Raw genomic sequence first — 15,079 nt, forward strand, 5'->3', positions numbered from 1 at the left:
GGCTGATGGCCAATGTTTATCAGATTAGGTCAACCCATACCCTGTGACCCAGCAATCCAACATGAAGTCTCACAGAGGCCAGTAAGGGTCTGGCTCCTCGGAGTGGTCCCAGCAGGGCCAGAAGTATAGGTATCACCTGGGAGCTGGCTAGAAATGCAGTCTCTCAGGCCCCACCCCAGGCCTGTGGAATCGGAGCCTGCATTTTAACAAGATCCCAGGTGGAACGCATGCCCACACACGTTTGAGAAGCACTGCATAAGGGGATGTGTTTGAGAGGGAAGGTTGTGCTCTTGGTGGCGGCAGGAGACGGGAAGGGTGAAATGACGTGGCTGGGCACAGCAGTTAGGAGAGGAAGCTATACTATTGATCTCAAAATCCTAGCACCGAGAGAAAAGAAACTTGAATGAGAAACAATACAATTCCTTTTACACAATTTTAAATGTATTCTAGCAAAACTTCTTTTTTTGTTTTTTCCAAGAACACGAAAAGAAAAGATAAACAGAATGGAACGACCAACGCTAGGGGCAGGCACTGGGGAGGAGAGTATACAGACAGATAAAAGGGAAGTGAGGGATGTTGGTATCATGAACATAATTCCTGAAATTCCTTTAAATGTAGATAAAGTCACCCGCTTAGAGTTAAAAGGCTTAACAATGCAAGCCTGGGGCAAATGAACAGGCTAGCAGCAAGAAAGGCTAAGCCTTTCGCGTTTGGGCCTAGAAAGGAGAGCCGCCCCACCCCGTTGGCCTGAGTGACCTGGAGGGTTGGGTGGGTGTCTTTGCCCGGCCTTCCGCACCGCAGCCCGCAGCCTGCTCTGTTGGGGTGGGGTGGGCGACCAGTCACCCCCGTGGCCTGGCCAGAAAGATCAGGCGCGGCAGGAGGGACGGGAGCAGAGGAGGCGTCAGCCGCGAGGGCCGTGGCATCTGAGAGAGCGGAGAGGGAGCCACAGGGCATCCACATATGCTGGGGGGCGCCTAGGAGCAGGAGCGTCGGGTAAGACTCTTCGCCCCACGTACAGAAAGCACGGAGTAGGAGCGGTTGGGACCGAGGGTCCGAGAGGGCGGCGTCGAGGGGGCTCAGGGGGCGGGGGCCACCACTTGAGACAGTAGTCAGTGGCCACCCTGGGGAAGGTTGAGGGGTCCCTGGAAGGAGGAGGTGTACGGCGCCGGAGGCTCCTCTAAGCGCCAGCTGCGGGAAGCCGAGAGGGGCGCGCTCTCTCAGACTCTCGTGTGCCGTGTGCCGGGGAAAGTGTGTCCCGGCTCTGCGGTGTGGGGAGCGGCTGTCCTCACCGAGAGGCCACAGAGGGGAAGGGTGGAGACCCGCTTCTGCAGGGAGGGGGAGGTGGCCTGCGCGGCTCGGGGAGGTCACTCTGGGAGCAGGAGCCAGGTGTGGGGCACTGCGCAATTCGCTCAGGTGCGCGGGAGAGGGGCCAGGGCGACGGCTGGAGGGCGTCGAACCGGGCGCGTTGACCGTGAGGGCAGAGCGGGGCGGTCAAGGGCCTGAGGTTGAAAAGGAAATGCTAAGACAACCCGGAGATCAGAGGGCTGTGGGCGCCCACAAAAGGAAGCTGCTAGCCATCCCCGGAAAGTCGGCACCCCGCGGAATCGCAACTGGCGGAGCCGGCGACCGACGATGCAAGGCGCGCCCCCTAGCGGAGATCTCCCGCCCTGGCAGTGAAGAATCGGGTTTGGTCGGGGTGTGGGGAGGAAGTGAAGGGAGAGGTCTCTCACAAACCGGTACACTAGCACTGTGGGCGAGGGTGGATCCTGGCGCCAGAGAGGGGCATCTTCGGCCCACTGCCGTCACTGTAGGGGCTTCTTTGACTCCTCACCCCCTTCCCCAAATCTCCAGCCTGGGTCCGCCAGCCAGACACCCAGAGGCGTCAAGGGCAGAGTTCACGAGAATCCTGGAGAAGGGTCCAATCTAGCCGGTTTCACTGTGTCACGGGACTCTCGGCTCACCCCTAGTCTATGATTCCATTCCTCCTAGGGGAAAGAACTGTCCTTTGTGAGTTTTTGTCAGGGTTTGGATGCAACAAATTTAAACAGGTTTTTTTTTTCCTGCTGAGCAAACATCTGTAATCTGGGTCTTGCTCCCTTTATACTGCTTCCTTACCTTTCGAATATTTTCCATCTTAAAAATAAAAGAACTTGATTTAAGATCTTGTTGCTTCTACCATATTTTCTGGCCTGTCTCTTTAAATGTCTAACAAAAAACCTGCAATATTTCAAATTGATATGTGATACTGCATACTTGCAAAATACTTGTAACATATTTGAAAGTCATAAAGTCCTCTAAATTGAAGGATACCACATCCATCTAAAAGCCAGATGTTATCAGTATGTTATCAGGCCTCTCCCTCGGCAGTCCTCATCTAACTGTGTAAGCTGGGGTTCCCAGACGATGGCATATGGACTTGCTATTCATAGGCACCTTTACTTGATCTTGATTTAAAAAGAACTTCTTCTAAGGTGCTACCATTAAGAATTATGTAGATTACTGTAGAATTTTGGTCACCTTTATCCAGTTAAGGAAACTCCTTTCCATTCCTGATTTGCTAATAGTTTTGATTGCGAATGGATATCGAATGATGAAATTGTTCTGTTTTGTTTTTTCTGCATCTACTACAAGGACAACTTGGTAATTTTCCTCTATTCTGTTTATATGGTGAATTACATTTTTAGGTGTCTTAATATTGAACTCTTCCTAAAAAACCCCATCCTGGTTCCTTTTTAACTGATGTATAAGTCACACACACATTTCACGTGCAAGTAAAATGCACAAAGCTTGAAGGTACAGCTCAATGAATTTTTACATACTTGTATGTGTGTCCACGTAACTACCACCCAGAGCAAGATAATAGAACTTTTCCATCATCCCAGAAAGTTCCATTATGTCCTTTCCCAATCAATACCTCCCCCCCCCACAGGTAACCTGTATTATGACTTCTATCACAACTATCACAACAGATTAGTCTATTCTTGAAACCATATAGAACAAAGTCATACGAAATGTACTCTAGTGTCTGGATTCTTCCAAGGTTACATGAGATTCATCCCTGTTGTTGCATCTCTCAGTAGTTTGCTCTCTTCTATCCCACTGTAAGGGAAACAACAATTTATTTATCTACTCTCTTGTTGAAGGACATTTGGCTTGCTTCTAAGTTTTGGCTACTAGGAATAAAACTTATATGAATATCCTTGGACACGTCCTTTTGTAGACAGATGCACTCACTTCTTTTGAAGTGAAATTGTTGGATCATAGAGTATGTAAATGTTTAACTTTAGCAAATGCTGCCTAATAATTTTCAAAGTGATTTGTACCAAGCAGTGATTCCACTGCTTTTTTTAAAAAAGATGTTATTTATTTATTCGACAGAGATACACAGCCATTGAGAGAGGGAACACAAGCAGGGGGAGTGGGAGAGGAAGAAGCAGGCTCATAGCAGAGGAGCCTGATGTGGGGCTCGATCCCACAACGCCAGGATCACGCCCTGAGCCAAAGGCAGACGCTTAACCGCTGTGCCACCCAGGTGCCCCACACTGCTCTTTTTCAGCCTAACCACCAAATTCATTGTTTGGGGTTTCTGCTCTCTCCTGGTCATCAGATATGGTATTTACATTTCTGTTTCTCATTTTCATTTTTGCTTGGGTGATCTCTGAGAGGAGGAGGAAATAACAACTTTACTCTATCACTTTCCAGCTGCACAACCTCTTTCCTTTTTATTTTTTTCAAAGATTAATTGATATATTTTAGAGAAGGGGGAGAGGCAGAAGGAGAGGGAGAGAAACTCAAGCAGACTCCCTGCTGAGCACGGAGCCTGACACAGGGCTCATCCCACCACCCTGAGATCATGACCTGAGCCGAAGCCAAGAGTCAGATGCTCAAAAGACTGAGCCACCCAAGCGCCCTGAACTGCTTTCCTTTTTAAAGCCAAGAATGCAAGGGTGGTTTAACATTAACACACACACACATAACAATTAATGTAATTCACCATATTATCAAACTAAAAACTATGTGATCATTTCAATAGATGCAGAAAAGGCATTTCACAAATCCAACATTCATTCCTGATTAAAAATAGAAAACTCTCAACAACCTAGGAATAGAAGGAAACTTCCTCAACTGTATAGAAGGCATCTATGAAAACTAGGGGCACCTGGCTGGCTTGGTCAATGGAGCATGTGACTCTTGATCTTAGCGTTGCGAGTTTGAGCCCCACTTTGGGTATAGAGATTACTTAAAAATAAAATCTTAAAAAAGAAAAAAAAAAAAGAAAAATAGCTAATCTCACACTTGGTGAAAAAACTGAATACTTTCCCCTTAAGATTAGGAAAAAAATATGTCTGTTCTTACCATTTCTAGTGAACATTGTAGTAGATGCCCTAGCCAGCCCATAAGGCAAGAAATATAAATAGAGGGGCGCCTGGGTGGCTCAGTCGTTGAGCATCTGCCTTCGGCTCAGGGCGTGATCCTGGAGTCCTGGGATCGAGCCCCGCATTGGGCTCCTCTGCTGGGAGCCTTCTTCTCCCTCTTACACTCCCCCTGCTGTGTTCCCTCTCTCGCTGGCTGTCTCTCTGTCAAATAAATAAAATCTTTAAAAATATGTATATAAATAGAAAGCATACAGGTTGGAAAGCAAGAAGTGAAGCTATCTTTATTTGCAGACAATAGGACTGTCTATGTAGAGAATCCAACGGAATCTATAAAAAAGCTACTGGAACTGATAAGGGAATTTAGCAAAGTAACTAATATGTACATCATCACCATTATGATACAAGACCCATACAAAAAAATCAATTGTTTTTCTCTGTACTAGCAATGAATGATCAGAAATAGAAACTTACAAAGCAGGATGCCTGGGTAGCTCAGTTGGTTAGGCATCTGCCTTCAACTCAGGTCGTGATCCCAGGGTCCCGGGATTGAGTCCTACATGGGGCTCCTTGCTCAGTGGGGAGCCTGCTTCTCCCTCTACCTGCCACTCCCCCTGCTTGTACTCTCTCTCTCGCTCTCTGACAAATAAAATATTTAAAAAAAAGAAATTTAAAAAGCAGCATCATTTAAATTTTTAAAAAAATAGCACTTAGAGGTAAATCTGGCAAAAGATGTGAAAGACCTATACACTGATAAAATGTTGCTGAGAGATATTAAAGAAGACCTAAATAATGGAGAGGTGTATCTTGTTGATGAAATGGATGACCCAATAATGCTAAGATGTCAGTCTTTTCCCAATTTAATCTATATATTCAATACAATCACAATAAAAATCCCAGCATTTCTGTAGAAATAAGCTGATTTTAAAATTTATACTGGAGGGGCTCCTGGGTGGCACAGTCTGTTAAGCGTCCGACTCTTGGTTTGGCTCAGGTTGTGATCTCAGGGTCGTGGGATTTAGCCCTGAGTCGGGCTCCACGCTCAGGGTAGAGTCTGCTTAAGACTCTCTCTGCCTCTTCCCCCAGCACACTTGCTCTGTCTTTCTCTAAAGTAAATAAATAACCTTAAAAAAACTCATACAGAAATGTAGGATCTAGAATAGCCAAAATAACTTTTTGATAAAGAAGAACAAAGTTAGAGGACAAACACTACCTGATTTCCAGACTTATCATAAAGTTATAACAATCAAGAGAGTCTTGTATTGGCATAAAGATAGACAAATAGATCAATGGAACAGAATACGGAGTCCAGAAATAGTTCTATACACGTATGTACAACAGATTTTTAACAAAGGTGCAAAGAGAATTTAGTGAGGAAATGATAGTCTTCAACAAATAGTGTTGGAATCATTGGATATTCATATGCAAAAAAAATTTCAATCACCTTGAACTATATACAAAAATTAATTCAAAATATATCACAGACCTAAATGTAAAACCCCAAACCATAAACCTTGTAGAAGCAAACACAGGAAAATGGTGGTGACCTTGGGTTAGGCAAAGAATTCTTAGATATGACACCAAAAGTATAATCCATTAAAGAAAAATAAACTGCCTGATTAAAATTTACATTGTCTGTTTTTCAAAAGACACTGCTAAGAAAAAGACAAGCCACGGAAGGTGAAAAGTACTGGCAAACCATACATTTCATAAAGGACTTGGATCCAGGATAAAAAGTTCTCAAAGCCCAATAATGAGTTTAAAAAAAAGGGATCGGGGGAAAGGAGGAACAATTTGAAAAGAAACTTTACCAAAGAAGAGAAATAGATCGCCAATAAGCACAGGAAAAGATATTCGACTTCATCAGTCGTTATGGAAATGCAAAGTAAAACCACACTACCTACCTATTGTAATAGTGAATATTAGAAAGATTAATACCAAGTGTTGATGAGGATGTGGGGGAACTGTATCCCTCACACGCTGCTAGCCTGAATATAAAATGGGACAACCACTGTGGATGAATGTTCGTCAGTTTCTTTAAAAGTTAAATATCCATCCACCGTACGATCCAGCCATTTCATTCTAAGTATGAGAAATGAAAACATATGTCTGTACAAAGATTTGTGCATAAATATTTAGCAACTTTATTTGCAGTAGGCAAAAACTAAAAAGTCAAATGTCCAACAGGTGAATGGATAAACATTGATATAGACACACAATTGGCTACTACTCAGCTGTAAAAAAGAGCGAGCTACTGATACACATAACAACATGAATTTCCCTGATGTTCTGTCTACCCCACTAATTAGGCTGAGTGAAAGAAGCCAGGTTAAAAAAAAGAGTACCTATCGAATGGTTCCATGTAAAATTCTGGGAAATGCAAACTGATCCATAATAACAGAAAGCAGATCAGTATCAATGGTTCCTTGGTGTTGGAGGTAGGGAGATGTGAGGAGGTTGTGGGGAGAGAATGAAGGAGGGGTTTACAAGGAGGAAGAAAGATACATTTCATTATCTTGACTGTGATGGTTTCATGAATGTGTACGTGTTAACATTTATGAAATTGTACATTTGAAATAGATGCAGTTTGAGTTACATCTCAATAAAGCAGGTTTTCTTTCAAAAGCATAGGTCTACTTTCTTTTGGTCAGAGTTCATCTTTCACCAATGTACATGGTAGAGGTAAACGCTAAAATGAACTCACCACAATCTATGCAAGGAAATGGACAATGTAACAGAAGGCAAGTTATCTGCTTTTGTAGGGAAACTTCCAGTTTGGTGAAAATGTTTTGAAAAAAAATTCCACTGATTTTGTTTTGTTTTCTCGAAAGACTTATTTTCTTTGGAAAATAAGTGTTCATGCATCTTTTACTACTTTCAGGAAAATCTTGGTATGGCAAAGGAAAGGATACTGGAACCAAGATTCCAGGGGCTCTTGGGTGACAGTCCATTGAGCATCTGACTCTTGATTTTGACTTGGGTCATGGTCTCAGGGTCACGGGATCCAGTCCCATATTGTGCTCTGTGCTCAGCACGGAGTCTGAGATTCTCTCTCTCCCTCTGCCCCTCCCCCTGCTCTCCCTCTCTAAATAAATAAATAAAATCTTCAAAAAAACTCAACAAGATTCCATGAAAAAACACACGTCAAAATTCCATGAAGGAGGGGCACCTGGGTGGCGCAGTCGTTGGGCGTCTGCCTTCGGCTCAGGGCATGATCCCGGTGCTCTGGGATCGAGCCCCACATCAGGCTCCTCCGATAGGAGCCTGCTTCTTCCTCTCCCACTCCCCCTGCTTGTGTTCCCTCTCTCGCTGGCTGTCTTTCTCAAATAAATAAATAAAATATTAAAAAAAAAGATTCCATGAAGGAGAGAGAGTCTCTGTAAGATTGTCTTTTTTTTTTTTAAGATTTTATTTATTTGAGAGAGAGCAAGAGAGAGAATGAGCGGGGCCCGGGGGAGGGAGAGAAGGAAGCAGACTCCCCACCAAGCAGGGAGCCCAACACAGGGCTCGATTCCAGGACTCTGGGATCATGACCTAAGCTGAAGGCGGACGCCCAACCGAGCCACCCAGGCGCCCCTATGTAAGACTGTCTTATTATAAAATTATTTCTCGATGGTCAAATACGGATCGTTTTTGAGGTTTGAGTTCTGTCATGCTTAACTAGCAAATAGTGTGCCTACATACTGGGGAAACGTAAAATTCTCATCATTTTTATATCTCAAAAACAAAGGCCAGGAAACATGTATGTATGTATGTATGTATGTAATGACATGTATGTGGCTATTTTTAAAGTTTCTTGTTTCCCAGTCCTAAACAAATAAAATCTATAAGACAGAAGCCAAGTGTCTTGTACTATAATATGCTTATATGACCAAGTGAAAAGAAAATAATTTATCTGCATTCTGCTCCTGATAGATTTCAAGTCTATGTTGGGAAGCTGAAGGAAAGGCGATGAAACCCCCTGTGGGCAATGGGAGCCACACAGTGAAAGGGTGGAGATGGGAAATGCAGAGGTAGAATGGTGGGAATATGGAGCACACTGAACAGTCTCAAGGCTGCTTACAGAGTGAGAGTTCCAGAATTGGGATGGGGTTTGAAGAGAGTGGAAAAGGCTAAGGAAGGATTGGTAGGGGAGGGGACAAGGAGTTTTTAGAGAACACGATGGCAAGCAATGGACAGGGCCGGGTGAGACCAGGTAACTCATATTACTTTCTTCTCCTGTCAATCAGTCCAGGTGGACAGTGTTCTCCAGTGACACTGAGCAGCTCCAGGGTCAGAGGTGCAAAACTGTCCAGACAGAAAAGGGTTTTGAAGAAAGGCAGAAAAGAGTGAACAAGGGGTTGGGCAAACTGAGGCAGCTGAACAGGGATGCTCCAAGGATGAGTTTTTGATAACAAAAAGAAACAATTTTTTGCAACAATAAACAAACCTAAAATCTTAACTCCCTAACAACAAAAAATTTTTTTCTGTATGTTCCCTTCCACTTTTTGTCTATACCAAAGAAAACCAAGTTTGTCTGTCTTTTGATTCTCAACTGCCCTGTCAAGGTTGCTCTCTAAAGGGTTTTACTAACTCACATTGTCTGTACCAGCTTCCCCAGCACCAGCGGGTTAATTGAACAGCTTCCCTTCATTTGCAATTGGTTGATTGCTAGCAATGGTCCACACTTTTCTGATCTATTTACCTCCTTTTGTGTGAGATATGATATCCTTTGCCAATGTAATATGTTAGTAACAAGTATAGAAACTCAATACAAGAAATCTGCATCCCTCTCTTCCCTCCAATTCTATTTCAAGATGATTTAGTGGGTCTCCATGTTACCCTATTTTTCTGCCCCACACCTCCTATCAGCCTACTGCCATGCTCCAACCCCCCCACCCATGCCACCATCTGGCCCACACTCCACCCCTGAAGCTTGGTAGTGTCACAAACCCAGTGTCAACACCACTTGTCAAAGCTGAAACCCTGTACTCCTTCTTAACTACCCCCGCCATCTTGGAATTCTCCCTCAGCTCCCTCTACTCCCACCCCCCCAAACAAAAGAGGTTGGTCTGTGTTCAGTTTGCCTCCCATTGCACATTATGTCTATTAAATAATGGATTTCTAATCAGTCTTCCACTTGAGTTTGGAAGCTTGTTTAGTTCCAACCATTTAATGAGAGTCCACCATGTGCCAAGAGTTGTGCAGGTAACTAAGGTCTGTGTACATGTCCAGAAATAGATGAATATTGAATGTATACCTGAATGCGTAAGACTGGAAAATAGAGGTGGGAACTCGCCAGAACCAAAATTCCAAATAAAATATTGACAGTTTCAACTCAGCCCTTGCTACTTTCCAATCTCCAAGAGCAGCAGATAACAGGAGGACCCCTCCAGGGTCTTTAAGCACACTTGTGTTCTGGTAAGGGTAAAGACGAGTGTGTGAGATAGCAGGAAGGACATGTTCAGTGATTTTTAAATAGTGTGAGGAGAAAGGGCCAAGGCTGGAGAGGGCCCAGAGGCAGCTCCCCAGCTCTTCAGATCATGGTTTGGGAAACCCATCCCCTCACACAGGAAGATGCCACTCTGTTCTTCCATGCCTTTATTAGTGACAGCAATGGACAAGAACAATGCCAGGCATAACAGACACCCTGACCCAGCACCGGGGGTGGCAAGCAGGCCCTGTAGGGCCACTGGCACATCCAGCCCCAGTCCAAGATCCAGTCTATCCAGGCCATGTCCCCGAATGGGCAGGAGGCTGTCTGTCCAGTTTGTTTGTGTGGATCAGTCTGTCTGAGTGTCTGAGCCGCTGCCTGCAGGGCCCCCCCATCCTCGGCACGTGGTAGGGGCTGTTGGGAGCACAGCGTGGCATCCCCCGGTGGACCACTGGGCCCCGGTGCTGACCATGGGGGATAGGGCCAGAGACTGGAGGTGGCAGGGGGCCAGGCACAAAGTTCACTCCAGGGCCACATCCTACAAAAGAACCAGCCATTATCAGAGAGTGGGCTTCCGAGCAGGTGAGCCCAGCTCTGCCTCCGGGCAGTTTTAGTTCTCCAGGAGGAGCTTCTCTGGGCTTCCGTTTCCCCATCTACAAGATGGCCACACCATTCCCCTACCTCCAAACCAGCAAACTGTGACAATCAATGAGTTGATTAACGAGTCTACAGATGTTGGTGTAGATCCAGCAGTGACTGAACCCAATCCTGGGGGCACAAGGAGCTACCCAACTCCTCTGGGTACGGGAGGCTAGGCTGGGGAAGGTGCACAGGGAGGCTGGGAGAGCTGGGAGGGGAGGCTGTGGAGGCACCTACCTAAGTGGGATGACATCGAGAAGTCTTCTGTTGAATTATAATTGAAGAATTCGTGGGGTGGGAAGGGCTGGCCTGGGAAAAAAGGGGTGTCCTGGGGCAGGGGTGGAAACAAGGGAGGTGGCGAGGGCTGAGGAATGGGGTAGGGGAAAGGCATGGGAGGGGGCAGGGGAGAGAGCTGGGGTGGGGGCAAGGCCAGCTGCTCCCCGAAGTCTGGGGGCTGCCCATGGCTCCCCTGGAACGGATGATCCAGCTCTGGCCAGTCCTCAATCCACGGGTCTAAGAACGGGATGGTTGTTTGTTTTAGGCCTGAGAGCCACCCCACCCAGAATTCCGGTTGTCCACACTCCTAAACCTCTTCCCTCCTCTCGGAGAACAGAGCCACCAGGCGGGGGCACCCTCTGCTTCCTACCCCATCTTCCTCATTCTTTCTCATTTCAGGCCAAGCCCAGGGTACGTTCTTTCTTCCTTGTCTTTCTCAAAGTCACAGATCTGCCTTTGCTCTGACCTCATGCACCCCTCTAGAGCCTTCTCCCTTTGTATGCCCAGTTCCTGTATCTACAGCTTTTTCTTCTCCCAGCTGCTCCCCACAGACCAACAAATGAGCCTAATAAGTCTTCTCTCTGGACAAGAAGAGATCCTGTCATTCTCTTCTTCCAGCAGTCCTGTGCCTTCCAAACTTCCATACGGAGTATTTTGCCCAGTTCCCATTCCTTCATCAGCTGCTCCTGCCTCTAAACCCTATTCTACTCCTTCAGCACTATTCTGACTAAATGTAACCACTTTCTCTCTTCCTGACAGTCATATGAAATGGCCAATAGTCTCTGTCCCCCCTGAAATGCCTCTGCCCTCAGGTCCTTTTATTTCCTCCACCAGCCCCTCTTCCATTCTGATTCCACAGCACGGCCCCAGTTCTGCTTTCTCCTTCACAGTTCATGCTCATACCTGCAATGGGGCCCCCACAGACTCCAAATCCGCTGCACATTTCCACAGCACCTCAGAGGTCTGCCTGGACCAAACTCACCAATCATATCCTCCCATCCAACTCTTCCTTTTCACATCCCTATTTCTGGACCTCCAAACTGGGTGCAGAAGACCTAAGCCACCACAAACTAGCCTTACAACCATTAGAGCATCCCTCTCTTTGCTGGGGATCAGTTCTCATCTAAAAAACAAGGAAACCAAACCATTATATAATTAAAGCCATAATCCACCTCCCCAAGGCTCCAACTCCTGGCTGTCAAGTCCTAGTTTACCTCTGTGACATCCCTGGCCTCTCTGTGCCCTCACACCCTCTAGTGCTGCTACGAACAGCCTTCTAACGTGACTTGTACCCCAACTCAACAAACACTATCCCGTAGGTACTATGTACACAGCAATTGTGCTAGACACCAAGGCCAAAAGGGATGAGCTGGCAACAAGGTAGGAAGCTTGCCCTTTGAGGACATGATCCGGGGGGGAAGCAGACATGGAAACAATCAGCCACCATGCTCCTTTTGAGAGCAGGCAGGAACTGAGAGACTTGACAGCAACAGCTGAACGGCTTCTTTGCTTCTGTAACATCTCATGATTGCCCTTCCTCCGTTTCCATCTTTCCACCCCCCCACCCCCATGCCTAGCTAGAAGTCCCCCCATTTCTTCCCTATTCATCTGTGGGATAGGAGACTTGACACACTGCTTTATGTGCTCAAAGCTTACATAAACTCATTCACGTACAGAGATGACTACAGGCTAGACCATATGGAATCAGAACTTGGATCAGAATGTTGCTCCTGTGCTCTCACCCTCCCCAGGGGATGAGAAAGGTGCACTCAGGAGCCACAAAAGTCCTTCAAGGGGCCTCTACTCCCCGAGTACCTCTGTCCTATTCTGTTTCTGAGCCCTATGCTCTAAGAACCCCCTCTGCATCACTCTCCTACCCCCTTGTGGTAGGGCTCACCAGAGGGATAGTCACGCTTGGGCAGTTCCACGCCCCAGGCGTCGGCCACATGGGTCAGAAGCAAGTGTGAGAGGTGGCGGTGAGCATGTTGGTCCCAGTGGACACCGTCCCGGTGACGGTGCTGTACCGCATGCCGAAAGTGAAAGTGGAGGTCGAGGACATCAAAGCAGTGGTCCCCGGCCAGTGTTGCACTGTAGAAGTTCCCTTCAACCACATCCCGCCGCAGAGACCCTGCCAGGGGCTGGAGCTGAGTTAAGAAAGTGCAGCATCTAAGAGCCGCACAAGGAAGCAGGGTCGGGAGGGAAGGCCCTCTATCTACCATCCTGCCTCAGGATGCCTCCTCCCCCAACCTGAAGGGCCTCAGTCACTTGCCTCTGGCAGAAGGAAACCCCCAGTAACGCGCTCCCCCAAGGGCATGGCCATGTTCCACACCAGCAGGCACGAATCTGGCAACACCTGGTCCATGCGCACAAACACCCGCTCCAGGTTCTCCCGGTAGCTCTCCATCGAGCAGCGGCCATACCTGTCGGACAGCACGTAGGGTGGGCAAGAGCACAAGGTGGATAGCCTCTGAGCCATACCTCCACCCCCCAACCAGTATTTCCCTCTCCCCCCGCCCCAACCTGGAGAGATCCCAGAGGCAGGAGTTGATGATCACCAGGTCCGGGGCAGGCCCATACGTCAGCTCCTCCAGGACGCCCTCGAGGTACTCGGAGTAAACGCGGGTGAGGAAGTAGAAGCGCACAAGGTGGTGGCCAGAACCCGAGCAGAACTGGCGGACCTCCCGGTACTGCGTCCCGTTGTGTAGCTCGCCCAGCTGACCCCCAGCCACCAGCTTGTCCTGTTCAAAGCTCAGCTCCCCCTGCCCACACCCCCCCACCCAGCTGGTCAGACCCATGCCAGGGAGGAAGACCCTGCCAGGCCAGGGTCTGTGCCCACCCACCACTGGCGTGGCTACCAAGCTTCCCTCACCTTGGCTTTCAGCTGGGCGGCTGTGAGCAGTGAGTCCCTCTGGAGCAAGAGCACCAGGTCCTTGTACACAGCCCGCTGGACTGCAGGGAGACAGAGACCCTGAGGCTAAGACAAGCCTCACCCCACCCTAGCTCCTCCCAACTGCAGGCGTCCCATCTTCCCAAGGCTGGGGCTGCCCAACACCACCTCTGTGGAGTTCATTACAGAGGCAGAGAAAAGGTGAAGCCAAAAAAATTCTGGTACTACGTCTGCCTTCTGGCCGTGCACCAGCCCCCAATTTAGTACACAGTGGCCCAAGATCACCTGGCAGAAGTAAGTTGGCCAAGTCACCCAGGAGACAGACAGCACAATCCACTGCTCCCATGAAGGAAAGTATGGGAGACTGTCAGGGAGAAAAATGCTGAGCAAGGATGGGCTAAAAAATGTGACAGACTACATGGGTCAGGACACCTGTGGATGGTGCATGGGGAAATAAACAGAAAACCTACTGGGCTGGAGCAGACTAGGGGTCAGAAAGGAGGTTTGGGATGGTGACAAAGGGTCCAGTCATAGAAAACAGACTGAAGGTGCAGGGCTGGGTAGTGTGAACCTAGAGGGGCACTCACTTGAGTCCCCCAAGATGACCACGAACTTGTTGTGTAGCAGCTGCTGGACTTCCGAGGCCTGGAAGTGGACCATGGCGCTTCGTAGAGGGAGGCGCGGCTCCTCGTTCTCCAGACAGAAGACCATGCCGCCGCTGTCAATGGCGGGCTGCGGGGAGAGGCCACTAAGCTGCGCGCGGGCGGGGACTCAGGACAGGTCGGCCCCAGGGCCCGCCCCGCGATAAATGAGATCTGCGCCGGCCCCTCCCGAGCTGTTCACGGCTACAGAAGCGAGGTGGCCACGGCAGAGTAGGGCCCATGGTGGTGGCGCCTTGCCTCGGTCCCACTTGACACCAGAGGCAGGGGGTCGCCAGCCCGCGGGCCACCAGGGCACCGAGGCGCTTCCCGCGCGGCGCCGCCCAGAGCCCCGCCACGTGCCCGCCGCCGCCCCGCGCATGCGCGCGCCCGCTAGCGCCAATTACCGAGTCCCGGAGCTCCGCACCGTTCACCCACGCCCGGGACAGGCCCGCGCACCGCGCGCCTCGCCCTCTGAGGGCTCCGGGCCTAGCCTCATGTTCCCGCGCCCCGGGAGGCCAGTCGGTTCTGCACAGCCCGCGCCCGGCAGAACCCGTGCGTCCCGGTTAGCCGTCGGTGCACAGCCCGGAGCCCAGCGCTCTCCATGCGTGCGTCGCGGCGGCCCCGACGGCGCCTCGGGCCTCGGCGCCCCGGGCGGCGACGCTCACAGCTTCCACTTCCGGTCACCCATGTCCCGCCCTGCGCGACCCCCGGCGCCCGAGCGCACAGGAAGGCGGCGGGGGTGGCAGCGGCGGGGGACAGGAGCCAGGGCCGGGCCCACCCCGGCGGGCACGAGGCCCGGGTGTGGGCGGGGGCGCGGCGACGGCCGAATGCAGCTGCCCACAGTGGTGAT

The 15,079-nt window shown here is 49.1% G+C and overlaps 1 protein-coding gene across 2 annotated transcripts; it reads right to left on the bottom strand.

Moving 5' to 3' along the window:
- Positions 1-9,936: 9,936 nt before the first annotated feature.
- Positions 9,937-15,053, bottom strand: PCED1A (PC-esterase domain containing 1A). 2 transcript variants are annotated; one of them, XM_045807999.2, is made up of 8 exons: positions 14,634-15,053; positions 14,176-14,320; positions 13,571-13,650; positions 13,222-13,460; positions 12,971-13,121; positions 12,599-12,845; positions 10,663-10,734; positions 9,937-10,324 (listed from the first exon to the last, which is right to left on the bottom strand). In XM_045807999.2, exons 2-8 carry the CDS (start codon positions 14,297-14,299, stop codon positions 10,077-10,079), a joined length of 1,161 nt encoding a protein of 386 aa, XP_045663955.1. In that variant the 5' UTR covers positions 14,300-14,320; positions 14,634-15,053; the 3' UTR covers positions 9,937-10,076. The 2 variants fall into 2 exon arrangements, with proteins under 2 accessions (XP_045663955.1, XP_045663944.1); XM_045807988.2 differs by having other exon boundaries at positions 10,663-10,938; positions 14,634-15,052.
- Positions 15,054-15,079: the final 26 nt, after the last annotated feature.

The sequence above is a fragment of the Ursus americanus genome, chromosome 22 (genome assembly GCF_024610735.1).
Source record: "Ursus americanus isolate L20-20 chromosome 22, mUrsAme1.1.p, whole genome shotgun sequence".
Taxonomy (NCBI): domain Eukaryota; kingdom Metazoa; phylum Chordata; class Mammalia; order Carnivora; family Ursidae; genus Ursus; species Ursus americanus.

Coding starts and splice junctions, on each gene's coding strand:
- PCED1A (XM_045807988.2), bottom strand. CDS start 14,299: ATGGTCTTCTGTCTGGAGAACGAGGAGCCGCGCCTCCCTCTACGAAGC. Junction 13,651..14,175: donor GGTCATCTTGGGGGACTCAA/GTGAGTGCCCCT, acceptor GTCTCCCTGCAG/TCCAGCGGGCTGTGTACAAG. Junction 10,325..10,662: donor CTCGATGTCATCCCACTTAG/GTAGGTGCCTCC, acceptor GTTCTTTTGTAG/GATGTGGCCCTGGAGTGAAC.